Source organism: Tympanuchus pallidicinctus, unplaced genomic scaffold, assembly GCF_026119805.1.
Source record: "Tympanuchus pallidicinctus isolate F22 unplaced genomic scaffold, pur_lepc_1.0 scaffold1, whole genome shotgun sequence".
NCBI classification, from domain to species: domain Eukaryota; kingdom Metazoa; phylum Chordata; class Aves; order Galliformes; family Phasianidae; genus Tympanuchus; species Tympanuchus pallidicinctus.
This window is the reverse complement of record NW_026294618.1, coordinates 95,016,749-95,043,564: the sequence shown is the minus strand read 5'-3', so window position 1 is coordinate 95,043,564 and position 26,816 is coordinate 95,016,749. Positions and strand designations below refer to the sequence as shown.

Genomic DNA, 26,816 nt, shown 5'->3' with positions numbered 1-26,816 from the left:
ACTTCCTGGGCCGGGCGGGGGCAACATGGCGGCCAGCGGCGGTACGGCCCTACTTTTGGCGGCCGCGCTCGGCCCTCTCGCCGCCTCGGTCTTCTCCTCGTCGCCCGCGGGCAGCCCCGGCGAGCCGCGGAGCCGTATGCGGGTGCTGAGCGGCTCCAACTGGAGCCTGGTGCTGCAGGGCCAGTGGATGGTGGAGTTGTGAGTAACGGCCGCTCGCCCACCTAGGGTTAGGGTGGTGTGGCATAGGGGGGCTCAGCCTTTCGAAGCGGCCGCGGGGTCTGGCCTCGTCTGGGCTCTGTGCGGCCCTGCCCGGCGCGGAGCCGGGGAGGCCTCTGGCCGCCTGCGGGCTGCCGCGGCCTGGGGGCGGGCCTGGGGGCTCCTCCTGCCTCGCCGCGCCTCCCGCGCCCGCTGCGAAGTCCCCTTGGTGGCCTCGAGCTGACGGGCGCGCTGTGCGCCGGGCTTTGGGGGCTGCTGAAGGGGCCTTTCCTCCGAGTCTGGTCCCGCACGGGTACGATGTTAGGCAGCGCGCGTCGGGCTGCTCGTGTGGGGCGGGCCTTCGCTGAGATTCGCGTGAGCTAGGAGGGCTGAATCAGGCAGGCAGGGCTTAGCAGGAGTGGTGTTACGTAAATAACGCGGTGTGCGTGGCTCTAGTATTCTTACTCTTTAAGAGTTGTGCGTTATGCTTTGTTGATTTTTCACAGCTGCCTATGCTTTATCTTTTTGATAGCTGTAGAGGTTCGCTAGTTGTGGGCAGGGCTTGGAGTGCTGCTGGATTACTTCAGTGGTGTCCTGACTTCCCTGGTGGTGTAAAACTTGCTGAAGGGCACATGGTGTCTTGTGCTTGGAGGGGAGCTCGCCTGTTTGCATTTAGAAGGGAAAAAAGGAAGAAACAGTTTAAGCTGTGTATGTGTGTGGTAGCTGTGTGTTGTGCAGATATGGAGTGGGATTTATTGTGGTGTGTGTGCTATTTACTCCTCTGTGGAGGTGTTTTAACAGTTTTGAACAGACTGAGTAGTGAAAGAGGATCTGGCCCACCAACATCTGAACTTGTGCTCCTTCATAAATGCTTCTCCAGCTGTTCAAAGTTTTATTCTTCTTCAATATTGAATTTGAATTATTCTGATCTTTTTAGAGGGAGAGGGACTGTCACTCCTCCGCAGGCTGTGATGCTCTGGATCTCACTGGAGACCTCACAATATCAGTGAATGGATGGAAGTGATCCTGAAATGGCTGCTCAGAGGCCCAGGGATACCCACTGTGGTAGCAGGGGACAGGGGATTGCTGGTTTGGTTTTGAGTCGTCTTATTTTTATTTTTTGATCCAATATTTGTTTATCTTGTTCTGACATTCAGGCCCTAGTGGGAGTTCTATGAACTTGCCTATTAATACACAGCTCAGTGAATTTTAGGGAGGACATAAACTACTTAAGGTGATTCAGCGCTTTCTTGTATTTCTGAGAAAGCGTTTGAGTAACTACTGGTGCATGCAAGGAAGAAGACAGGAACTGACTGAAATCAGAAGTGGTTGGGATGATGAGCAGTTTAGATTGCTTTGTGTGTCTTTAGGCAATGGAGCAGCATTTCAAGTGAAGTAAATTACCGTTAGTTTTTTTTTTTTTTGTGGACTGTGCTTCATGTGGGAAAGGAACTTGGTCCTCCATGCTACTTTCTTTGGCACACTTCTAATGCTTCTACTTCTGAGAAGGAATCTTTGCATCTCATGAGGATGCTAACTTAATGCTGCTGTTTCTGAATGAAGTTTGAGATTCAGAATTAGTTTCTTGTGATTCTTACAGCTGTTCTCATATCGTCAGATTTGCCTGCTGATGATTTTTATGTAGCTTAGAGCTGGTGGTGTAGACAGGAGTTGTGCGCTTTGCTGACTTACTTCTGCACTGCATGGGTCTGTTGGCAAGGCTGCAGCGCTGTTCATCAAACTTCATTCAATTAGAGAACCTGCTGCTACTTTATTTACTTTTTTTTTTTAATGCAAAAGCTGTCAGGAAAGAAAAGTCTTTTTTTTTTTTTTTTTTTTTCCCATTTATGAAAGTAGTGTAGGCTAACTACCATGTGCTGCCACTATTTTTATTTGTTCCTGGTTGTACGAATGGAGAGACTTAAGCCAGAAATAACTTGTATGCAGGATTCGTAGGAGTAATAGGATTCTTCTTCCTTCATCCCTTCTAGCTGAAGTGTGTGTACTTGACTGACTACTTATAAATAATCAGTTATTTGTAGCTGATAAAACGGCAGGCCCTAGAAGCGCTGCTGCATTTGAATGATAATGTTCTGGATAACTTTGTGTTACAGTGTCTTTTACGGACACTTCTTGCTTGCTGTTACTATCATAGCATGCAGACCTTTGCTGAAATGCTGAAAGTATGATGCTGGAATAAACTGTTGCAAAAAGCTTCATTATTTCTAGTTTGCAGCTGCATGATAATGTTTGGCTAGTGTGAGGAGCTTTTTGTCTTTATTTTTAATGTTGTGTCTGTTGGGGAAATGGAATGCTAATTCCTGGTCTCTGTCCTTGAGTGTGTTACAGGCTGGTGCATTTCGCATTTGTGAACATAGCTCATTCCACACTTGATTGATTTTAATTTAACTTCCTCTTCTTCTTGAAGCAGATAAATGTTAGTAGTCTTTATGCTTCCGATTATAAAGTAACTCCTGTTGATCGTACAGCACTTCATGTGTTTGCCACTGAGAAAATCTCTACTTCAGTTCCCACACAGGATGTAAAATATTTTGGTTCCCTTCAGTGAAGTAATAATGCTACGTGATCCTGAAAATGGATGTTACAATTGTCAGTTTTAATTCTCGCCAAGGCTTTGGGGAGTAATAATCATAGTAGTAAGAAGTAAGCAATAAATCATGTTTTCAAATCTAGCTTACATAGCATACAGCATAGGCCTGTTATTTATTTCCTTGTTGTTTATAGTTAGATATTGTTATACTGCTTAGTAGGTGAAGTTACTACAAGGGGTCAGTGCCCAGTCGTCCTATGGAAGCTACACTTCCAAATGAGCATGCTGTAAGTCTAGCTGAGTGTGTTGCCGTTTGCATGGTTTAATGCTTTTAAACTGCTCAAAAGACTCAATAAAACTCTAGAATTCAATAAATTATTCAACAATTCACCTAGATTCAGAACTCAGTAAGATTGGGGAACTTCGTCACTTGTAAGAGTATGGTCTCATCTTCTGTCTTTCTAGACTTCTCTTTGTCCTAATAGTAAAAACAAACAAAACCCAAATGCTAGAGCTTCTGTTTGGTTGTGCAACTTCTGCGGACCTTGACTGAGTTGAGAGGAAGCAACCAAATGATCTGTGAATTCTTGTTCAATAACTGAACGTTGTCTTTGCCACACAGTGGCTGAACAGAAACTGGTAAAATGTGAATCTGCAGTATCCTTGGTAGCAGATGCTTTACTATTTGTCAGAAGGACAAAACTGTACCGAATGATGGAACTTAGTTTGCTGAAATATTGAAGATTTTGCATCCATTTCTCAGGGGTTGTTAGGCATTCTTTTAGTTTTCAAGATGAATGCTCTGTCCTTTTGAAAAATAAAATAAAACCTTGTGAATGGAACATTTTTTTTCATCTGGATTGCACATGGCACTCTTACAGTTCTCTTGTTCTTGAAAGTAGAAAGCTGAATAATTCCAATATATGTGGCCTTGCTTCCCATCTTGTTCTTGAAAGGTTAAAGTTCACTTCATTAGTCTGTAGAATGAGTGGTGGGTGGCACTTCAAATGTTCTTCTAGGGAACCTGATTTCATTGGATTAGTGTGTATTAGCCCACAGTGGTCAGCAGTTGCTTTTCCCTTTATTTGGATGTTACTGAAAGAGATGTGCGTGTCAGGTGGCTGAGGGAAATACAGCAAAATGGGAGCTAGCTTTCTAGCTCTGAAATGAAGTCCCCAGAACAGCATCTTAGTGCACTGCCATTCTGATCAGACAACAGCAGTGCCTGGCTTCTGCTTAGCCCTTGGTTTGGGCTGCATTAAATGGTCTAGATATCCTGCTTGTGTCTCTAAAATAATCTCTTAAGCTTTTGTGAGCTCCTATTCAAGTTCAAACCTAACACAGCAATACCTTTAAAAAATACTGTTGGTCCACAGAAATAGGTTTGTAGAAAGAAGTTGAGTTATTTGGCTCCTCTCAGATGTTGTAATGAATTCTGCAAGCATGTTTGCTAGGGTTTTAGCAATTTGCAGGCTTGCTTAACTGTTGTGAAGCATCTGTTCTGGGACTCTGAGGATAGGAAATTCTGTGTACTACTTAGTAGCCCTTGCTGCAGATAAGATGATGAATGATGCAATGATTTCAATTAGAGTTGTCAATGATAAAACATAATACCGTATATTAACAGTTGGAAATAATGGAGATGGGGAGAGTGCACAGAATATAAAGGAGAGCAGTTGAAGATGTGAAGGAGGAATAGCTAGCCTAAATATGTTGTTTCTATACTCATTAAACCTTTGGCATGTTTCTGTGTGTAATTTGAAGGGGAAAAATGTGTATCACTGAGAACAGTAGTTGTGCTGCTTGTCCTCTTTCCCAGCTCACATTGATTCTTGGCAGTCTGCAATTCCTACAGAGTTCTTTCCTCTTGCTCACTTGCAGCTTGTGTGCTCCCATTAGTCTCTTGAGGAAACAACGACTGCTTGACTTATGGCATAGTTGAGTAGCTTCCTTCCTCACTTGTTCTTTTTTTTCTGTTAGACTCTAGTGAGGAAGGATGTCTTGGGCTGCAGCATTTCATGATAGGATTTTCATGTGTGAAGGCTGTGGAAACCTGGTTCAAAGGAGAAAGCAATCTCAGGTATAGCAGTTTTACTTTGTAGTACTCCTTAGCTTAAAAACAGATCCAAGTGATCTTTTTTGGGTGAGTGCTTGAATGGAGAAGGTCTGAGAACTACTGTTCTACATGCTTTTAGGGTACTTAAGCTTCAATTATTTTAAATGAAGTCTTGCCATGGGACTAATTAGCCATCTGCTTTACTCACCTGTTGAAGGTTTGGGAGAAGCTTGGACCTCTGCTTTCAACTGTGCTTTATTGTTTTACAGTATTTTCTTACTGAACATCTGTATTGTCAGTCAGTTGTATGATTTTATGACTGATGGAGGGCTGAGCACTTATTAAATTCTTGTGTTTCAATGTTACAAAGTCTTTACTTTTTCTAAACATTAGCTTGTTTTAGTGTTCAGAATTTGTTAGGCAAGTGAGAAAACTAGTTGACACAATAAAAATATCTTCTCTATTGTTGCTGGTACCTTTCTATGAGGAGCTGTCTCAACAATTGCGCCTCTGATTTTTATAGTACTTCTGATCTGAAATCAGACTGATAGCATGGTTTATTTTAAACGATGCCTTTCATAGAAGAGAGAGAGATAAGTTGTATGTTTTGGAGTGGGGAGAAGCTAGAATGAACAGGAGATCTCCATCTTGACTGCTTTGCTGTTTTTTTTTTTTCCTCTTGAAATTCTCCTCCATTGTTGCAAGCTGTTTTACCTTTATTCGCAGATTCCTGTGACCTGAAACTGCCAACACAGCAAAGTGAAGAACAGTATTCATGGTTGCTTCTGTTCAGTGTCCATAGTCACTAACGATGATACTAAACAGGCAATAGTGAATAACAGGCAATAGTGAATAACAGGCAATAGTGAATAACAGGCAATAGTGAATAACAGGCAATAGTGAATAACAGGCAATAGTGAATAACAGGCAATAGTGAATAACAGGCAATAGTGAATAACAGGCAATAGTGAATAACAGGCAATAGTGAATAACAGGCAATAGTGAATAACAGGCAATAGTGAATAACAGGCAATAGTGAATAACAGTTTGTCTGAAGATGAGTGAATAGGTCACTTCCCTAGCCAAACAGTTAAGAATGGAAATGATCAGTGCTGTGGCCTGCTACGTTGTGAGTCAGGAAATCTAGGTCGAATCTTTCTGTGTTTACTAATTGCCTCCAGTGATATAACTGAATGGTATGCTTATTCAAACAGATTTTACCTCAAGTTGTGTTTTATTGCAGCCATCAATGCAGTTGCTGATGTTTGAAAGCCAAGACGTGAGCTAATCCAGCTGTTCATAGAGATGGAAATAGATTTTGCTTGTCTTGACTTAAAGAGCTTAACATTCTGCTTCCAGACATTCTTATTCCCTCCGTAGAAAAATTCTAATCCTGTAAGGGGTTGGGATGGGAAGACACCTGGCTTCTTTGAAACAGTGATTTTAATCAACTTATATCTATTGCAATGGCTCAGACCATTAGATAGGCATTTGCCTGTCTTTACAGCAGTGAGGTGATGGATGAGGATATTTAAACTGTAAAGCTCTCTGCTGTGTAAGAGGCCAAGTAAGGCCGCAGATGAGGTATCATGGGTATGTACATGCTTGTGATAACAAACTTGACAATGTGTCATTTATAAATAGGAGGTGTTGAATCAGATTTCTTTTAAATTACTTTTCAATATGCACCAACCTATAGGAAACTTTCTTTTGTCAATCAGCTGTCCGGGTCTTGGCTGTAATTCCAATAGGCTTCAATTTAAGTAGAGAAGACCCGAGTGCTATTTTCTTAGAACACTGGTATGGCCACAGGACACGGTGCAGACAACATGTTAAGAGTTAAACATACCCACTGGTGCAGGAGGGAGAGCTTGAGGAGCAGCAGCCCAAACACTGCTTGTACAGAAGTGCTAATGGTTTCCTTGTCTGTTTGTGGAGTGTACCTGAAGAGGTTCGGGTTGCATCTGCTTTTGTAAATGACCTGTTCTTGTGTCGTATGAATTGATAGATTATAATAAAGACTAGTTAGCACACACATGGATCTGCTTTCCTACTGCTCTCTCTTTCTCTATAGTGTGTGTGTGTGTGTATGACTTCTTACATATACATATACGAAAGTATGTATTTCAGGTACACCTTAAGCAGGCTGAAGATTAATAGATGAATTTGACTCATCCAGAGAAGCTGGATTTAGAAAACATTCAAACTTCTGTCTTTAATTTTAGAGCAGCATCGGTAGCGTTATCTGACATGTGGTTTCTTACCTGTCACTCAAACTATTGTAATAAAATGTAGTCTGTTTCTAAAGTACAGTATCTGTCAAACTATTAATAAAAGCTCTCCACAGGGCAGCAGCTCGGTGTTGAGATTTTTTTTCCAGCATCCTTTTAAACAATATTGACAAGCTGTTTCTTGGCACGATTAGATTTATGTACTTTTTTCAGATGTTCTCATAAAAAAATGCTGTTTCACAAAACCCACAATATTAGCTTTAATACTTAAAAATGCACATTGTATTTTACTGTAATAGAAACTTCTGATTTTAACTACTGTTGTTTTAACATCAAAATTACAAGATTTCATTTCCAAAACAATTTTTTTTTTTTGTAAAGGTTTTGAAACCTACTAATTACTCAGGAAGTTTGATTCTATCTCTTCCATGAGAAATTGTTTCAGGGTTTTTTGTTTTGTTTTGTGGTTTGTTTTTTTTTTTATGTGAAACGTTTTTGGCTTGAGAGTAAGCATTCCTAATTAGAAAACCACCAGGCAGTGAGAAGTGCCTCTGTGTGCACTGGACAGCAGTACTGGCAGTCAGACCAAAGGGGTGAGGCAGTCAGAGTACTGTGGATATGTGGGCTATTAGAGATATTGGACTCAGCCCATGAAGAGATTTCCTCTTTCTGTTAAGAGTGGATGAGAAATGTGGCTGTGTGTATTGAGTTCTGTGACAAATAGTGTCTCTAGCCAACTGATTTTGATGTCTTACCTTTTAAAATATTGTAAATGTATACATTCTGGCTCCCATTCTATGAGCTGTAGCTCGCAGAAAAACTAGGCGTAGCACGTATATTTGCCTAATAGGAATATGTAACCAAGCATTGCAAGCTGTGGAAGCTTGACACAGGCTTTGTCAGTCTTGTTAAGATAAAATACATAAACTTGGCAAATGGGGTTCTATCAAAACATAAATGTTTTCTGACTTGGACTTTCAAATCAGCCATTCTATCTCCATATTGATAATATCAGTCAGAATGTCAAACTTGATTTGAATGGTTTTAATGCTCGAATAGTGTAGAAAACTCAACTCTTAAAATGTGTTCTTGTCTTGCTGAAAGTAATCCTAAGGAAAAGCAAAACAGTGCGAACAGTAGACATTTAATGTGAACTTCCTTTAAATCTCTAAAGAGCGCTATTGAAAAGGGCATGCTCTAACGTATTGAGTAGCAGGCTGAGGCCAGTGTAATTTCTAGCAGTACAGAGGTGTGGGAAATCAATATAAAAAGCTGAATTGAATGATACCATTTCAGAGGGCAGCCTGGTTTTAATAATTTGGATAGCTGCCATGAAAATTTATTTTGCTATGTAAATAGAATAAACAATGTCTGGTGATGGTTCTAGATATAAATTTCCTCAAGTTTGAGAAATACTGTTTGTTTTAATGACATTAAAACGAGTGTAGTTTGATGCAAAACCACTTGATTATCTTACTCAATAGACTTGATTATGAAAAACTGCATTTTTTCCTGTGATTGATCTGTTTGTATTTTCTCTATATGGTAAACTAATTTGAATGCACGTGTATGAAGAGATAAAAATATTTTAACCTTTTTTCCCCTGCCTTCTTTAGCTATGCTCCTTGGTGTCCAGCTTGTCAACAGATTGAATTGATATGGGAGAGTTTTGCAAAAGAAAGTGAGCAGATGGATATCACTGTGGGGAAGGTGGATGTCACTCAAGAGCCAGGTACAGTATGTAGACAATTTTTTAAAATAAAAGTAATTAAGTATCAGTATCTGAATGTGCTTTATTTTATTAGAGTACATGGGTTAACAGTTCTGTTGCCTCCAATTTCTGTGCTTCAGAGCGTAGTACCACCACCACAGTGCGAGCTGGCTTTAATAAGCTTTTAGTGATTTGCATTATGATGCTGTTTGTTTGTCTTGTTTAATTGTATTAGTGCTTTTAAAGTGCAGCCTTGTTTTTTCCTGTCTTGATGCATGTATGCGAATGCTTACAAAAGCAACTTCCTACCAGTCCACAGAAGCATAAATACAATCTTACTTGTTCCTGCTTTGGTGATTCTTTTCAGAGTTTTGAATGTGTAAACTGTGTTCCGACACACCGACCTCTTGGTGTTAGGCTTGCCTATAGTGTGCATAAAAATTAATAACAGTTCAATAAAGGTGAGTTTGAACACAAGCAATTTTTACATAAATAAAATTTGTAGCCTATTTCTGCTTCTTCCCATAAAGTAGTGCTTACTCTGGAGTTAAGGACTGTGAGTGAGGATCCATTATAATCCCATCTTCTAATTGTCTCCCAATTAGAGTTTCTTTGCTTAGGTGTTATTCAAGTTTTGGGATTTCTGTCTTGATTATGACATTTCACTGTGATCAACTTAGAATTGCACTCCTAAAGTGAGACTTTAACAATAAAATATTTGGGATTTGAAGACATTAGTCTTCCCAGTACAGAATTGAATGCTTATGTTGTGAACTGGAGGGACTGTGTATTTGAAGTTTTCTTTGGGTCTGAATTTATCTGACTTTTGAGTGATGCAAAGTACTAACGGTCTTAGGTGTGACTTTTAACTAGAAGTTCCTCAAATATTTGAATTTCTAGTAGTGCTCAGAGTCTTGTTCTCCGAAGGTGTTTTATTTCTGTGAGTCAAAGAATTGGCAAAAATGATGCATTCGTGCCAGCGTGTGCCTAATATACCTGCAATAGCCCATTCAGCACAGAGTATGAAGGCTGTAGATACTCAAATTAGAAAGCAAAGACTTATTAAAGATTTGACCTCTTTGCGGTGATGATGTTTTGGAGGTATGCAAGTTCCTTTGGAATCTTTCTGAAGTAACTGAGGTATTTTTACTGTAGTCTTGTGCTTCAGTCTTTCTTTTAGTTCTTGTGCTTAAGTGCCCAATCTCCTGTTTTTCACTTGCCCAGAGAAAGTAGTTGGAAATACATAAAATAAGGGAAAAAACACTGGGTGTCTGTAGATTTGCGTAAAATAACATTTCAGAACTCTGAAGGGCAAAGTAACCATTCATGGTGCTTAATTACAGTTGCTACAGGAAGAAGCAATGCTTAATGGATTTACAACATGTTTCGGTCACTTGACACACCGATCTCAAAGTACTTAGTCCTTCCTTGTCACTTCTATTGAAACATTTGGTATTTTAAGAACAAATAATGGACGTGCTTCTGGATTTCAGAGTTCTCTGTAGTGCCTTTAAGTTCTCAATCTCAACATTTATCACCACTCTTCTTAAAACAACATGTTTTGGATTTTCCGTATCACAGAATCACCAAGGTTGGAAAAGACCTTGAAGATCATCCAGTCCAACCATCCACCCATCACCAATGGTTCTCACTGAACCATGTCCCTCAACACAATGTCCAAATGTTCTTTGAACACCTCCATGGTTGGTGACTCCACCACCTCCCTGGGCAGCCCATTCCAGTGCTGAGCACTCTTTCAGAAAAGTAGTATTTCCTAACACCCAGCCCTGGTCAGAACATCATAGAAGGAGATCAGGTTGGTCAAGCAGGACCTGCCCTTTGTGAACCCATGCTGGTTAGGCCTGATCCCCCAGTTGTCCCACATGTGCCATGTGATCTCCCTCAAGACAATCTGCTCCATAAGCTTCCCTGGCACTGAAGTCAGGCTAGCAGTAGTTCCGCAGGTCCTCCTTACGACCCTTCTTGTAGATGGGAGTCACGCTGGCAAGCGTCCAGTCTTCAGGGACCTCATCAGTCATTAAGGAGCACTGATAAATGATGGAAGTGGCACGGCTGTCACCTCTGCCAGTTCCCTCAGCACTCTTGGGTGAATCTCATGTGGCCCTATGGACTTGTGACAGTCCAGTTGGAGTAATAGATGTCTGACTGTGTCCTCCTGAGCCGTGTGTGGGTTTAGTCTGCCCCCACCATCAAGACTACCAGGTCAGAGCGTGGAGTACCCTTAGGATAATTGGTCTGACCTTTAAAGACAGATGTAAAGAAGGCATTCAGAACCTCTGCCTTTTCCGTATCTTCAGTGGTCACATTCCCAGCCTCATCCAGTAAAGAATGGAGATTCTCCTTAGTCTCTTCTTACTGTTGCTGAATTTGTAGAAGAGTTTCCTGTTCCTTTTTACCCCAGCGGCCAGGTTGAGTTCAAGCTGGGCTTTTGCCTTTCTGATTTTCTCTCTATGCATCTTACAACTTCTCTGTACTCTTTCTGAGTTGCCTGTTCCTTCTTGCACAGGAGGTCAATTCTCTTTTTCTCCTGGAGCCTCAAGAATAGCTCCCTGTTCATCCACCGGTCTTCTTCCCCACCGGCTTGTTTTGTGGCTTAAGGGGACAGTGAACTCCTGTGCCTTTAAGACTTCCTTCTTAAAGAGCGACCAGCCATCTTGGACCCCTTTACTCTCTAACACTGAATCCCAGGGGACTTCCCCTAATAGTCTTCTGAGCAATTCAAAATCTGCCCTCCAGAAGTCCAAGGTAGCAGTTTTGCTGCTCCCCCTCCTGGCTCCACCAAGAATCGAAAACTCTACCATTTCATGATTGTTCTATCCAAGACAGCACCCAACCTCCACATCTCCCACCAGACTTTCTCAGGTCTCTAGCAAGGCAGCTCTCATTGGCTCTCTCACCAGCTATGAGAAAGTTATCCTCTGTACACTCCAGAAACCTCCTAGACTGCTTCTTCTGCACTGTGTTGTATTTCCAGCATATGTTGGGCAAGTTGAAGTCCCCCATGAGGGCAAGGGCTGGCGATCACACAGCTTCTGCCAGCTGCCTGTAGAACTCCTCATTTGTCTCTTCATCCTGGTTCTGCGCTCTATAACAGGTGCCCACCAGGATGTCTCCCTTACCCTGATCTTTACCCATAGGAATTCAACCTTATCATCCCCAGACACAAGCTCAGTAACATCAATGCACTCTCTAATATAGAGAGCCATGCTGCCACCCATCCTTTCTTCTCTATCCTTCCTGAAGAGTCTGTAGCCAGCCATTGCAGCACTCCAGTCATGGGAGTGGTCCCACCATGTTTCCGTAATGGCAACTAGGTCATCACTTGCCTGCCATACAATGGCTTCCAACTCTTCTTGTTTGCTGTCCGTGCTGCATGTGCATGCATTGGTGTAGGTGCACTTCAGCTGAGCCCCTCGCTTCACCTCTAATCCCATTACTGCTCCCCCAGGCTCATCTTTAGTGGGCTTGGTTTTATCTCTTTCCCCCTTCATATCTAGTTTAAAGCCCTTTCTACAAGTCCCACGAGCTCCTGGGCAAGGATCTGTTTCCCTGTTTGAGACAGGTGATACCCAGTGGCAGACCTGATGCCAGTTGCTGAGTAGACTGCCCCATGATTAAAGGACCCCAAATTTTTGCGTTTGCACTAGCCTCTCAGCTGTGTGTTTATAGGGTGGGTTTTTCTGGTCGTCTCAGTGTCCTTCCCTGCTACCGTAGGAGTACACACAAATACTACGTGTATGCCTGCTCCATGAGCTACCCTCCCCGGTCCCCTAAAATCATTTTTTATATATGTCCTCAGCCTGCTGTCAGTGATCTCATCACTGCCGGCCAGAACTGTCAATAAAGGATATTAATCAGAGGGGCAGATCAGACACTGCCATTCCATACCTGATCTTCTTGGAATACTTGCTTGTTGAAAGCAGTGGTATTTTTCAGATAGCTTCTGTATCCTCTGTATTTTTTTGAGAGTGGTGAACACCAAAGCTGTTAGGTTTTTTTTTCCTGTTCTTATTTTTCTGCTGACAACATGATGGCATATGTTGGTTTTAGATTTGTAAATACATGCTTAACTTTATTTCCAGTTAAAACTATTAGCCAGTTAAAGTTTGTATTAGGCATGTGCCAAAACAATTTGCAGTGTGTTCTTAGCTCGCTGAAGCTGACTTTAAGGAGGTGTATTAAATATGCAAAAAAATCTTCCAAGTGAAGTTTTAGGATGCTTCAGTACATTTTGGCGACAGACTTTGGTTTATTTACTTCATTGCTCATTGTAAGACCATTGGTACTTGCTCAGGGATAGGTTACAGATAAGAGGGATTTAAGCTAACTATTTCATTTGCCTGGATAGTCCTCATTAGAATATCAGAGTTTTTCAGTATTCCCTTAACTTTCTCTGCTCTTAAGCTTGTTAAGGTCTTTATAGCTTTCTGCTTCGGTTTTTCTTGTGCTGCTCTGCTTTCTGCTTGACTAATTCTACTCTTATGCTTGCATTTTTGTTTATTTTATCTTTCCTTCTGCTGCCAGGGCTTGAAACTGTTTTATAAGATTTCCCACCATCCTGCCCCCCACAGCAATAAAAGATGAGTGCTGAAAAATTGAGGTGAAGATGCCTTTCTCTCTTGGAACATTAAAGAAGCTTGTGCTTAGTTTGATTTTAATTTTTTTTTTTCTGTTCTATAGAGGGGTTTACAGTGAAAGAATAATTAGTAATGAAATTTTAAAATACCTGAATTAGTTCAGTCTGGTTCCCCTTTGTTTCTATAGGCAGATATTCTTGCTGAAATATCTTTCCATTGCCAACTTCCTGGTGTAGGAAGCTAATTAATGACTTAGATCCTTAGAAGATAGTTCAGAACTTTACAAAAGGAGAAGTTACAGAAGTGATTTGTCATGTCTGCCTTACAATGTAACTTTGTATGAATGGCTGAAGGTATTCAGCCCTTACTAAAGAAAGTTAAACTGTTTACCTATGGATTGATAACCATTGAAGTCTGTGGCTTTTTTTTTTTTTGTTTTTTTTTTTAAATAGATGGCATCAGTATATCTTATTTCTTGCTCTGCAGTCTTTAAGTTGGTAGTTATGAATATTACAGTTTTTTAGGCAAGTTCTTCCTCCATCTTTGTGGCCTTTCCTAGTTGTCAGGCAGCGGTAGTGTCACGTGGCTCCCACACTCGTCAGTCTTGGAAGCAGAGAGCAGCTGGTGTCTTCACTTGACAACTGTCCTTAGTTGAGCATTACAGAAAGCCTGCTTACCAGATGTTTGGGAGCTTTGTTTCACAGCTGACTCTTGCAGTGAGTCTATAGACTGGGAGATTTCCATTGCTGTACCAAACGCTGCAGTGATGCTGGGTGCACTTGCACCTATAACTCTGTAGCATTACTGAACACAAGGTCAGAGAACTCCAAACTTTTTCCCATCACAGCTGATTTTTGGTGATTCAGGGAATCGTTTTGATCATTTGGAGAATTTGTCCTCCAAGTTGTGTTACATTGTGACTGTTAACTTGTAAATTAGTGCAATGCCTGCTTTCGGTGTGGGTATTACTTCCAGCCAGCCCTATGGATCCCTGCTTCAACCTCTCTTTGTCTGTGCTTCCTTGCCTTATGTTTGCCCAAAATGCTGTTATGAGCCACCCTTCTTAATGATATGAAAATTTATTCCCATGGCCAAACATATTTTACGGAATGGAATGTTGAAACATCCCAAGCTTTATTATCAGTATGTTAGCATAGCACTTGTATTTACCTATGCAGGAATAGCATATGGGAAGGAGGGATAAGAACCTAGAAATATCCAAAATATTGTCTTGCTACAGTTGTGTTTGTGAGATAAATTGTCCTCCTACGGATACCAGCACAAATTGTGCAGGTTGTGCAGCATATGAGGGTTGTTTTGAAGAAACAAACAAGCAAATGAGATTACTTTATTTAATGACTTAAGTACAGGCAGTCTTAAATGCACAGCTCTAAATCATTTAAAATCAACTGGAGCATGAAATAAAATCCAGGGCAGAGTTAGAAAGGCACTGTAGTCATTGTTACAATCATTAGTGGCTCAATTTTCTAGTGGTCATCTGGATGAGGCTGTACACAGACATAAGCGCTTGGGATCCTGAAATAGAAGTGCATTTTTTTTGTGACTCTTTTTCCTTTTGATTGGAAGGTTGCATTGCTGGTCTGTCTGGTCAAAAACAGCTTGCAAGTAGTCATTAGTGAATTTCATGAAGAGAAATCTTGTAGCAAACATTCCTTGAGGTAAATATTTTTACTTGATTTGGCAACAGTATTTATTATCTGTTAGTTTGTAGCAGTTCTGAAGATTAAACTGTAAACTTGTTTTTAGAAAGCAGTGGTAAAAGCTATGCGGTCAGCTTTCTAGTGTGCAAATATAGATCTGTAGGTGTTTATAGGTGAGTCAGAATGCTGGGGAATTTTCAGTTTTACACAACTGTTTATGTTTTCTCTTCATTTGTAGGATTGAGTGGTCGTTTCTTTATCACAACACTTCCTACAATTTACCAGTAAGTATCATACTGAAAAAAATGTCTGTTTCAATGCATGGTCTCTTTTCTGTCCCATTTGTACAATTGTATGGGAGATGTAATGGCTGACTGGATTACATAATTTTTTTGAGTTTTTTTAAAGAACACTTCTCATTATTGCAGTGCATTTACAGAATATCAAATGTGTTGTTAACTTACAGTGGAAGGTTTTTCTTGCAAACAATTTTATACCTAAATAAGTGATGCTTTTTCAGTCTGAAAGCATTGTTTAATAACTTACAAGAACTGATCCAGTTGGCATTTATTGCCATCTAGAAACCTGATTATCTGTAAGAGAAACACTTGACCTTACAGGACTGCATCACTTTCAGTTTCTCATTTTAATAATTGACAGCCTAGGCTTCATGTAAAATAGTACAGAAATTCTTTATTAATCATGTAGTACTGCTTCTGTTACTACTAAATTCTTAATCTGATGACTTGGTGCCACTGCGTTGCAGTTGTGTCCCTCTGGCCTCTTGTTTTACACTGTAATGCTGAAATATAGGTGTCAATGAAAGAGTATTGTTTTTTCAGTTTCACTTCCATTTGTTGTTTATAGCTTTAATTACATTAACAGAGTCCTCATTGGGGGATTTCTTTAACTTATGTGGCTTTAATAAATCCCATTGCAACGAATACTGATGGAAACAAAACACAAAAGCTGGTTTTTGTGTCTCTTCAGTAAAGGATCACATCTTATAAATAGTGAGCCCTTTAAATCATGATCCTGAGCCGTACATGTACGTATTTTCCATATGTATTGATAGATAGAATTTTTTAATTCTGATAAGTGTGTAAAAATTGGTTTGTTTCTTCATATGTTTTGTATTCACCTTAGAGTGAATATGATAGCAATAGACAGCAGAAACTAATTCTGGTGGAAAAACTGCAACTATCTATCAGATAAGTTTTGAAACACTGAAAATATGTAGGTGTTGAGCTTCCTGGACAAGTCAAATCACTGTATGTAGATTCTGTTGGTTTTTTTTGGGGGGTGGAGGGAGGGAGCATAGGAATAGATTGTATTTTTGCCATAGAGCTAAAGCGATGTTTGTCAACTTGTATTTATGATTTTCAGTGCAAATGATGGAGTATTTCGCAGATACCGAGGCTCACGGACGTTGGAAGATCTTCAAAGTTACGTTCTAGAGAAAAAATGGGAAGCTGTGGAGCCTGTAGCAGGATGGAAGTCTCCATCTTCTATAATGTAATACTTTGTTTTTGTTAACAGATGTTATAGCTCAGTGTTCATTAAGGGTGCGATGTTGACAGCTGAAAGACAAAAAGCCTTTATTCCCAAGATGTGTAGGCTTTGCAGAAGCAGTTTGTATCAACAGCCTCCTTTTGCAGCTTCTCACCTTCAAGTGAAGTTTTTTTGTGTGTTTGATTTTGTTCGTGCCTGCTGAGGTTTGTTTGTATATCTCTGAAAATGTGTTAAAGGAGGAAAAAAGTACAGCCACTGAGCACTACGTAAGTGCCAGTTCTGTCTCCAAAGTACTGAAATCAAATGCATGTTTATACGAACTATTACCTGATTTCCGGCTGCTTGTGGCAGAAGCATTTAGCTGTAACCTTTTCTTATGTATTTGTTTGAAAGGAAGTCTTGTGTCTTTCTTTAGAGTAGGAGACAGCATAGTGCTTACACAGTGTCTGTTATTGCTGGGGTTAGTATCTGGTATTGCTGGGATTTGCCTTTGAAATCGCATGGACTGCTTGCATGTTGTAAAAGGTGGAACAGAGGTATGACTGCACTGCATTTCATTTTGACTAAAACTATTATGTATAAACTCAAATGAAAAATCCAGTGGGTGTACAATGTTTAGTAATAGGGTGAGGAGCTACAGAGCTGCATGCTGCTGTGAGTGGGGAAAAGATGCTCAAAGCTGAACTGTGGGAGCTTTTTTGTGATTAAATTTGAATGCTGTCTCAAATCATTGTTTCAGTGCTTTGTACTGAGCCAACTTAAATGAATAATAATATAGGGAAAACATGATTTGCGTTCATTTCCTTCTGATAGTTATCAGAAGTCCATAGGAAGAATATTTTTTCTGGCTTCTGGGCAGTATTTCATGTATCTTAACTCTTATTTGTCCTAGAACCTTTTCTTCCCTTTTCATTGTATTTCAGGATGCATGGTATGGCAGGACTATTTCATCTCTCTGGGTGCATCAGGGTAAGTAACTATGTGGTAATGTATTCCATACCACCTACATGCTTAAAATAATATTCTGTTTAGAAGTCAAAATGTAGTTGAATGTTTCTTGTATCATTTTATAAGACTGAAATTTTCCTTATGCTTAAAATGTAGTGGATGTGTAGTATCTTTGTGCTAGAAGTTTTGCAGTGCCAACAGGCCCTGTGTCAAAAAGTGGCAGTTAGATTATAAAGGTTATCATCAATACTGAAAATGTTCACTCTGCATCTGTATTTCAAACTACCAACAAGATTCACATTAAAAAAAGAAAGGCTTGGACAGCAGAAAAATGATCAAGAGAGAAACAATTTACACTGGAGTATGTTTTGAACTTATAAAACTTATTTTGAGGTGCTTCATTTGTAAGATGTTTTTCCCTGCAGTACACAAATACTGAAGATTTTCAGGTCTTTCCAATTTTGGCCAGGAAACATGCTCTTTCTCACCGTCATCAAGTGTGGCTCAGATTGAAAGACTATCTGGAGCAAAAGTCTTGCTGTTGTAATATCTGGTACAAAAAAAAAGTGTAGTAGGGAGTTCGTGTAGAATTTGCAACACTTCCAGTAAGCGTTTATCTCAGGATCAAATAAAACTTTCAGTTAGGTTTCCTGGGCAAGCTATCTTCTAATTCTTTCTTTCATTGGATAACAATAACTTTTTATAGCCTTCTGTTTTTTCCTCTTTTGTGTAATGTTGTCCTTGCCTAGTTTCCTTCCTGAAAGATTAAATATTCTGACAAGGAACTTTGTCTGATTTGCTTTATGCTCAGATGGGTATTTCAACTGTCCATTTCCTTACTCATTTTTCTGTGCTGTCCTTGCATAGCTTTAGTAAATATTGGATGCTCTTATATTAAGGAGAAGAGAGAGATGAATTTTGGACTTTGGAATATTAAAGGTTCTGTAAATGTTTGTGGTTTGTTTCCTAATGGATGTACTCTTGGAAGAGATATGATGTTATAATTGACTTCCTATTGGACTGTTCCGTTTGATATGGTGCTTAGTTCAAGCAGATGAATATGTAAGTTTGTATAACAGTTCAATTTCAAAGAAATCTTCATGTTGCAGTCTGATTTTTCTCTTTAAAAAAAAAAAAAAAAAACTACTTACTTCGTATTTGCGTAGAATAGATGGCTGTTAAGAGCTAGAGAGTTTCAGTAAGAGAGAAATTGCTCTATTTTACTTAGCAAATTAATTCCTAAGATGAAGTGTGTTTTGATCCTTGCAACAGTGTCCACCACTCTGCTTCCCAGGTGTAATTATGAGGGTAACGCTCTGTATGGAGTCTTTTGCTTGGCAATGGGCTTGGGAAGTGGATATAAGATAACACCTGCTTTGAACCTGACATTGATGTTTTTTTTGGTTTCAAAATGTTTAACTTCTGAAGTACCTTTGTTTAAAATGCCTTCATTGGTGTTCTCTGACAGTTCTCTGTACAGGTTTATGCCACAGGTGCATCTGACCTGTTAATCTCACTTAAGTACTTCCAGAAAATAGAGAACCCGAGAATGCTATAATACATTACTCTATGCTCTGAGTATATCTCCTACATCTACCTGTAGTACAACTCCATGTGCCTGTCTGCAGTAAAATTAACATGAAAATTCAGTAAAACAAAAGGGAGACTTAATCGTGTGCTTAACTGTCCTACTAGACTTTTTTTTAAAGAAGGGCTGGGGTTTGTGTGCAAAAAGCTTGGTGTGTATACATAAATACTGTTGTGTGGGGTCTTAATTAGATGCTGATTTTTGTAAGGGTTTCAGCAGAATAAATTGCATGCAGTGTTTGGTATGAAGTTAATAAGTACCTTCTCATTTCCAGCAAATTCATAGCTACCTCACGGACACTCTTGGAATTCATGTTTGGATTTCTTACGCAATCTTCATCTTGGCCACCTTACTGATTGGCCTGATCCTGGGTTTGGTAAGGAAATTATTGCTTTCTTAGTTACATAGAAATCTTAGTCTGTTGTAACTCGGAGGGGGGGTGGGGGTGGGGAAGGGCAGTGGGACCAAAAACTGTGCTTTAAATTATAATGCAGTACCTGGTCCTAAATTGCTTTTCAATCAGTATACAACTAAAATCCTGAAGTATTTAGTACTGCTGATTGCCCTGCTAGTTTTGCTGCCTACTTCAGGTAAAGGTTAGGGCTGTTCACTCAGATAATTTGGCCTATTTATGAAACTTATGCTTGAATTTCTATCTGCTTAGTCTGTATACCAAACCAATGACTTAAGTTGTTCTTTCATGCTAAAGACTTCAGGATTGCATGTGTGTGGTCAGAATGACAATGTAAAGTCTCCAACTCCTTAAGTCGGGCTTTTATAGAGGGATTTTTTTGTTAGCTGAAATGGGAGTCTATTTGTGAGAGTTAGCAACACAAGTATGCTGCTGTATTGTTACTCAAAACGAAAGGACAAAAATCTGAAAGGCTTTGAAGACTTACGGGGTTTTAATTTACTTACTCTATTTTGAAGTCACTGATGTTGTGGTTACAGATCACTCTTCAGTAAACAGACTACATTCTCTTCTGTGATCTTCTGCTTTAAGTCTTAATCAGTGGACGTCTTATTAGCAGAACGAATGCACTGATATATGAATCTTCAAAACATTGGGAAGGTTATTTAAAGAAAGCTTTATGTTAAAGTTCAGAGCTGTGTCCTGAACCCTGGGGGTTCCCTTAGTGGGGAAAACACTCAAAGTTGCTTTACCTGTGTGTTTGAAATGACTTTCTTTTGTAATACTTGAGCACTGTGACTCTCTAATCTCAACATCAAATGAGAAAGTGAGCTGGAAAAGGAGATATAGCTGGGAACAAGAGTTTTGTACAAATCAGTGGTTTGGTGCAAACCCTGCAACTGGCAAGCCTGTTAAACCGGGGGTGAGCCTAAGGGTTCTTAACTAGCTGCTAAATTGCTGTTCAGTGCAGTTGTTTTGGGTACTTGGATCTCTGCCCTTCAGTCCAAATTGTGATGAAATAAAGAGAAGTTGTGTAATGAACATTTATAAACTGTTCTTTCAATGCAGGTGCATATGTTTAGGCAAAAACACTTTTTAAATATATGCAGTACTTGTATGTTTTTTAATTGTACGATTAAAACAGCTGCATCTTTCTAGATTCTACTTTATCAAAAAAAGAACACAAATCAAGGCAACTAGAAGCAAATGGCTGTGTTGAATTTTTTAAATTGTTTTTCTACTTACCTACAACCCAAACAAAAGCACGAGAAAAGCCTCCACTCCACAAAAGAAAAGCCCATACTGTAAAATAAACCAAACAAACAATGACCCAACTCCCAAACTGAAAAAAGTTGAAAAAAATGTATACTTAATATTGCAACCTAACACCTAACACCTTTTGTGATTGAAATGTAGTTCCAACACTGCATCATTTGTTTCTTTTATTTCCTTTGTGCTATTCTTAATGTATGGTGATGAAAGATCTTCCTTAGTCTGCTGTGGAAAACAATCAAAGCACTGAACTAACAAAATCATAAGACAGAATCGAATGTGAAGGATTAAAGTCCTTTTTGTATACTGGGGAGGCAGTGGGTCAGAACTGCATAACGTGCCAAAGCACAGAAAATCTTGGCCAAGAAGATTTCTGGAGTACGAAATACAGCAAAAATCCTTAATTGGTTCTTGAGCATCTCTTCTGAAGGTGCTAAGCATTTCAATTCTGAATAAATTCAAGGAGGTAGGAGGCAGAAGCTATGAAATGGAAAACAATGTTCGTTCAAATACAGAGCTTGTACTTTTTCCCCCAGATTCTTAATTAAGCTGCCTTCAGGCAGCTCTTGCCTTGAGCCAGTTAATGCAACTTTCTAGATTTTATTTTATCTAAAAGGATGAAAAGTAAGATAGGCATTTCCTCGCGATAGCTATGAAGACGACTAGAAAAAAATACGTGGAGACATTATTTGTCCAGGACTTTCTGACCACTGCATTCTTTGTTTCCTGTAACACTTTCAGAAGGGAAATCTGCTGATTTTCTTGCAGTTTGAGCTTGAAGTTGAATGAGACAGTAATGTTACTTTCCATTTTAAAAGCCAAAGCAGTTAACGTGTATTGTATAAACTAAGTGTTAAGCACTCAATGTAGATCCAGGCAGGGGTGGATATGCACTGTGTATTCTTTCTGAAGTTGTTCTTGAGATCTTGTGAAATTCAATTGACGTTTTTTAGCCTAATGAAAAAATCCAGACTTGTTGAGTGAATTATCATATCTGTGATGGTGGTAAAGCCCATCATTTATCGCTTGTTCTCTGAGCAACATCTTGCTGTTCAGCAGGTTTTTGCACATTTCGAGTTACAGAAAAGCACTCCTGAGTACTAAAATTGCATGCTGTTAAGAATACTTTGCTATTCAAATTATAGCACACTAATCTTTTTTGTCAAGTTCCCTTTTTAAGAGCTCCTGCCAGTGAAGATGGTCTGAAGTGAAAGTATATTGAAAGTCTCTGAAGTAGAAAAAAGAAATGAATTCAGAATCAGTGCAGTAATAAGGTGATGGAAGATGAGTAACGATGTATCCCAAGTCACACTATTGCTTCTCATCACCAGCTTGCCAATTATATTTTTGCATCAGGTACAAATAAAATAGTGTAGGGGCTGCTGGAATGAAACACGTGTTTGTTAACCAAAGCTGCTTTTCTCCACCCAGATGCTGGTTTTGATTTCAGACTGCCTTTGTCCATCAAAGTCAAATTACAGAAATGAAATATCTGGTAAGAACTCCTAAGTGGGTGGGATGCTGTAGTTTTAAATGTATGCTTGTAGGAGGGAGGGCAGTGTGTTGTCAAGCACTTAAATCTCAGCCAGTAAATCCACGTATGCACTGTAATCACCCAGTGGCAAGAATTTGTATGTCTGAAATATTAATAAAAGCATTTACTTAGAGGAAAGTTAAGCAAACAACAACAAAAAAATCCAACACTACTAACAAACAGCAGTATTTATTTCTTGCAGAACTGACAAGTGGCTAGAGGCTTTCAAAATTACTATTTCTTATATAAATATACTGGGTTTTGTTTATTTTGTGTAGCTGCATCTTTGCTAGATCTGTTGCTTAAATATAAAAGTGATTTGGTTTGGTAGGATACTTCCATGTCCTATTTTCTACTCTCTATTGTCTTAGGAACATTCTAGATCTATACAATTCTCTATCTGTATTGTGGAAAGAAGGGCAAAGAAGGAAGGAGAATCAAGTAAATCTAGATACTGCAGTAAATAAACTGACAGTTGAGGAACTTGCACTGCAATTTATCATTAGCCATACATCAGGCTTTGTTACAGTATTGAGTCTTTGAGGGTCCCTGTATGAGCTGTATGAGGAAATTTAGCCTCCTGGTGATTAGATGTCTTTTTTTAAACCCCTCACCATATGTAAAACTAAATTTCCCTCTGAAATTTTAATGTTACTCACTAATCTTAAAGGAAATAATATGTGGTGTGGGGTGTTGCATCTACTTCAAATAAAAGGAAAGGGTACATCTTGCTGATGCCCATTGGAAGGGCTTCCGACCAGCATTCTGCTCCATAAGGAGTGGGAGGCAAAAGCTTGCACACGAAACAGAGCCTGTTGTCAAGATCGTATGTCTGTGAAGTTCTAGAACTGCTTGTGGCACAGCTGTGCTATCAAATGGTGTCAAAAATGAACTGTAATTAAAAGTTTATTTTGTAACTACGTACATCTGTGTTTGCTGTGTTAGATGATGCACCTGTGACACTTGTAGTAAGACTTTAGACAAATTTAGAATTCTTCAATATGCAAAATTACTCTTTTCAGAATCACTGTATTGATAGAAAAAGTGCACTGCTGCAGTCTGCTATCCAGCTGGCTTACTGACCCAGCAGCAGTGTTACCTGACGGAGCTGACCGGTATCACTTTCTCACTGATCTGTTTAGTAATGGTATCTCTTCGAGGAGCCAAGCAACCTGTCCTGTCTTTAGTTTGTAACTTGGTGGAACCATTTGAAGGTGCTCTGGCTGATATGCAAGTAAAACAAATGATCATGGAAGAGAAAGACTATGGAAGGTTTATTTGAAAGAATTGAAAAATAAGGGGAAAAATAGTACTATGCGAAAGTTTTCAGTGAAGCTCATGAATATTTTGGAGCTGTAATACATTGTAATGTACCAGGTGTGTTTAACATATTTAATGGTGTATCTTCAAAAGACATTGTTCTGAATATCAGTCTAACTTCATATGGAACTCTTTTGTTTAGAAGTGATTACAAAGGAGAATGTGGAGAATGCAGAGAATGCAGTGTTAGAAGAGCCGGAGGAGGCCACAGAGCTTTCTGCAGATGATGCGGAAGAGGCTGCAGAGGTAAAAGATCTCTCAGAAGAAGATGCTCCAAATTCAAGTGTTGATGACTCTGAAGAGGACTTGGCACTTGGGAAAGAATCAGGTGAAGAAGAGGAAGTGGAAGACTTGAATGAGCAGCCTTCAGCTGATTCAGAGACTGAAAGCTCAGTAAGGCAGCGTCGAAGTCAGGTGGCTGATCATGGATTGTAGTTTCTGGGGTGAATTTTATACACTTGGACCAAAGAAGTATCAGACCCTGGGTCTGAAGCTGAAGCTTACACTTGATTTATCACTTGTGTTTACTGAAAACCTCTGCTCTCTCAGCAGGCTTTTCTTTTTCTTTTAAACTAGTAATTATTCACTGAATTTATTTTATAAGCATAAATGCTGTGTATTGTATAACTTCAGCCATGACAATCAAAGTGAGCGTTATGACGTTTTTGAAGACTTCTAAGGGAAAAGGGGGTGTGATGGAGTCTCAGCACTGACCTAAATAAGGCAAAGACTTTGAATTCTGAAGTAGCTTGGCAGGCCAGTGACTATTCTGTCTGAATGCTGATTTTTTTCCAAAAGGCACACAAGCACCAGATCAGCGATAGAGCAGTGGAAGAAGGTACCTTACCTGTCTTCTGTTTAAAGACATTGTATACAGAGGATTTATTCTTATTGCTTTCAACTGAAGCACCTTTCTATCTTTTTTAATGTTTGTTTTGAAATTGTATCATGCAGTGTGCTTTGCTTTGTGCCCTGGTTTTTGTAGCCTCAAATTTTTCAGGCTGTGGTAATTCAGAGGCTTGCTGCACAGCTTAGGCTTATCAGCTGTTTTGGGTTTATTTTGACCCAAGAAGTTTGAGTAATCAAAAGCTTCAGGCCCATGGAGAATGACAGCTAGATGCTAAAAATATCTTTGTAATTAAGAGTTTTAAAAGAAATTATTTTGGTCAGGGAAAACATCTGCCAAAGCATGACTCTTTGGAGATTGTAGCAAGAAGTACTCATTTGGCAGCCATTGAGTTGTGTATTTCCTCCCAGTGCTGGCTTGGCACCTGCAGTGCAGTTCTGCTGTTTCCAGCCCAGAATGGTTTCGGCAGAGCTGAAACTGCTGTAATAATATTATTTGAGGGGGCACTTAAGGGTTCGCCTTTGTCACTTTTCTACTTTGTTACTAGATTCAGTGCATTAGGAAAAGGGATGGGCAGGGTGAAAAGCAAGAAGCTTTTGGTTTTGCTACTTTTGTCAAAGTAAATATGTATCAAACTGTATAAAGTAAGAAATGCTTTGCTATGTAGACAGCATCAGGTATGATAGGCAAACTAATTCATTAATGATTTGTATTTTCCTCCCTTGGTTGACTTGGTTAATGGCTTCTTAGGTAAAGACTATTTACAGTGAGATTGTGAATGTTCCTGATTTGACATATGATCACATGTGTATAAGGTGTATCTTAAGATTAACTTTTTTATATTGCATAAAACTTGCTAATGTGCATGAATTTCATCTAGAATAAAGAGTAATCAGATGAAATTATTTCTCTTACTAGAAGAGAAGTTGCAAGTGCAAAATACTAGTTTCCTTTGAGACTGATATTATTAGGGCCAATTTGTCTTGAAATTTGATTTTTAATGCTCATAGAGAGCGTATTTACTCAACTTTACAAAGAAAGCTGAGCTTAACTATTGCATATTGTGTCTTGGAACCATATTGAAGAAAGTTTAAATGTTTCTTTTTTCAACTGTAACAGATAAAATTACTCTGCATCTATTAAATATGATTTTTTTATGGAGAGCTGAGTTGAGTTAAATCTCATTCTACGATAGTAGAGATAGGTAAACATGCTTTCACATATGTGGAGGCAATACAGTTGCACTATGATGAGAGCAGTTGGTTTGTGTTATCTGTGTATTCTTCCATGTAATTAAGAAGCTGTAAATCTCACAGGCAGCAGGACTCCATGTCAGTTGAGATGTATTTAATTTTTTTTATAAAAAGCTCAAACTAAGCATGTATTTGCAAAACTTAAAGCTTTTGTGGCTGCTGTAGAGGGAAAAACTGTGCATGTAAGAGCACAGAGCACAGTTCTGTAGTTTCTAGGACATATTTGCCTTTTTGATTATCTAAAATGAGAATGAGACGAGCGGGGACCGGTGTTCCATGGACTTGTGCAAGACAAGAATGGATGTATCCTTTCAGTCATGGGTCCAAAGCTGCTGTACACTGGGGAATATGGAAGAACTGTATCCAGTGTAAGTTGAGGACTGTGATGCCTTTCTGTACTGAAGAGAATTTTGAGCTGTGTAGAGCATTGTGATGTTTGTAATGTGTCAGACAGAATGCGTAAGCATTGCGCTTTATTCAGTTTCCTTCTACTTTTTTAATAATGTAGAGCCAGTCATGTAAATTCCTCTCTGGCTGTTTAAAGATGCTCCAAACGTTGAAAAATTCAGAACATCCTTATTCCTCCCAGTGGCTTTGTCTTACACTGCTGACAATATGAAGTATTAAAAAAGTATTGAATGATGCTGTGTCTTGTGTGTGCTCAGGATTAGGTATTTGGGCTTTCTGAATGTTTATATGACTAAGATGTTCTCATGAGTGTTGTATTCCAATATGATGTCCTTGAGTTTCTTTTTAAGAACAAACAAAAACCCCACAGAAATGGCACCTTGCAGATGCAGGGTTTCTGAGATGATGTGAGAAAGATCAGAAGCTGTTGTTTGGTCTGGAGTCTTTATTTACAGTTCTTATTTTTGCATATCTCTGTTATATTTTAAATGAAGTTCATGTTTTCCATCATAATGAACCAAGCTACAGGATCACTGATGTGAAGGGATTAAGTAAGCAGGCAGCAAGTGACAGCAGTACATCTATTCATAGATGTGAATCTGGAAGTCACAAGTAGGAAGCTTCTAAGGCTTCTCAAACAACATAACCTGTGTGCTGCCGGTCCTGTGTTTTTTATGAATAAAATGGGAAGTGTGCTCACTTGGGTTGGACTGTATTTG

At 39.3% G+C, this 26,816-nt stretch overlaps 1 protein-coding gene across 1 annotated transcript; it reads left to right on the top strand.

Moving 5' to 3' along the window:
• TMX4 (thioredoxin related transmembrane protein 4) lies at positions 1-26,812 on the top strand. Its single transcript, XM_052672324.1, has 8 exons — positions 1-198; positions 8,650-8,765; positions 15,242-15,287; positions 16,390-16,518; positions 17,439-17,484; positions 19,326-19,427; positions 22,167-22,230; positions 23,732-26,812. The coding sequence occupies exons 1-8, from the start codon at positions 26-28 to the stop codon at positions 24,022-24,024; spliced, it is 969 nt and encodes a 322-aa protein (XP_052528284.1). The 5' UTR covers positions 1-25; the 3' UTR covers positions 24,025-26,812.
• Positions 26,813-26,816: the final 4 nt, after the last annotated feature.

Coding starts and splice junctions, on each gene's coding strand:
- TMX4 (XM_052672324.1), top strand. CDS start 26: ATGGCGGCCAGCGGCGGTACGGCCCTACTTTTGGCGGCCGCGCTCGGC. Junction 8,766..15,241: donor GGATGTCACTCAAGAGCCAG/GTACAGTATGTA, acceptor CTTCATTTGTAG/GATTGAGTGGTCGTTTCTTT. Junction 15,288..16,389: donor ACACTTCCTACAATTTACCA/GTAAGTATCATA, acceptor TATGATTTTCAG/TGCAAATGATGGAGTATTTC.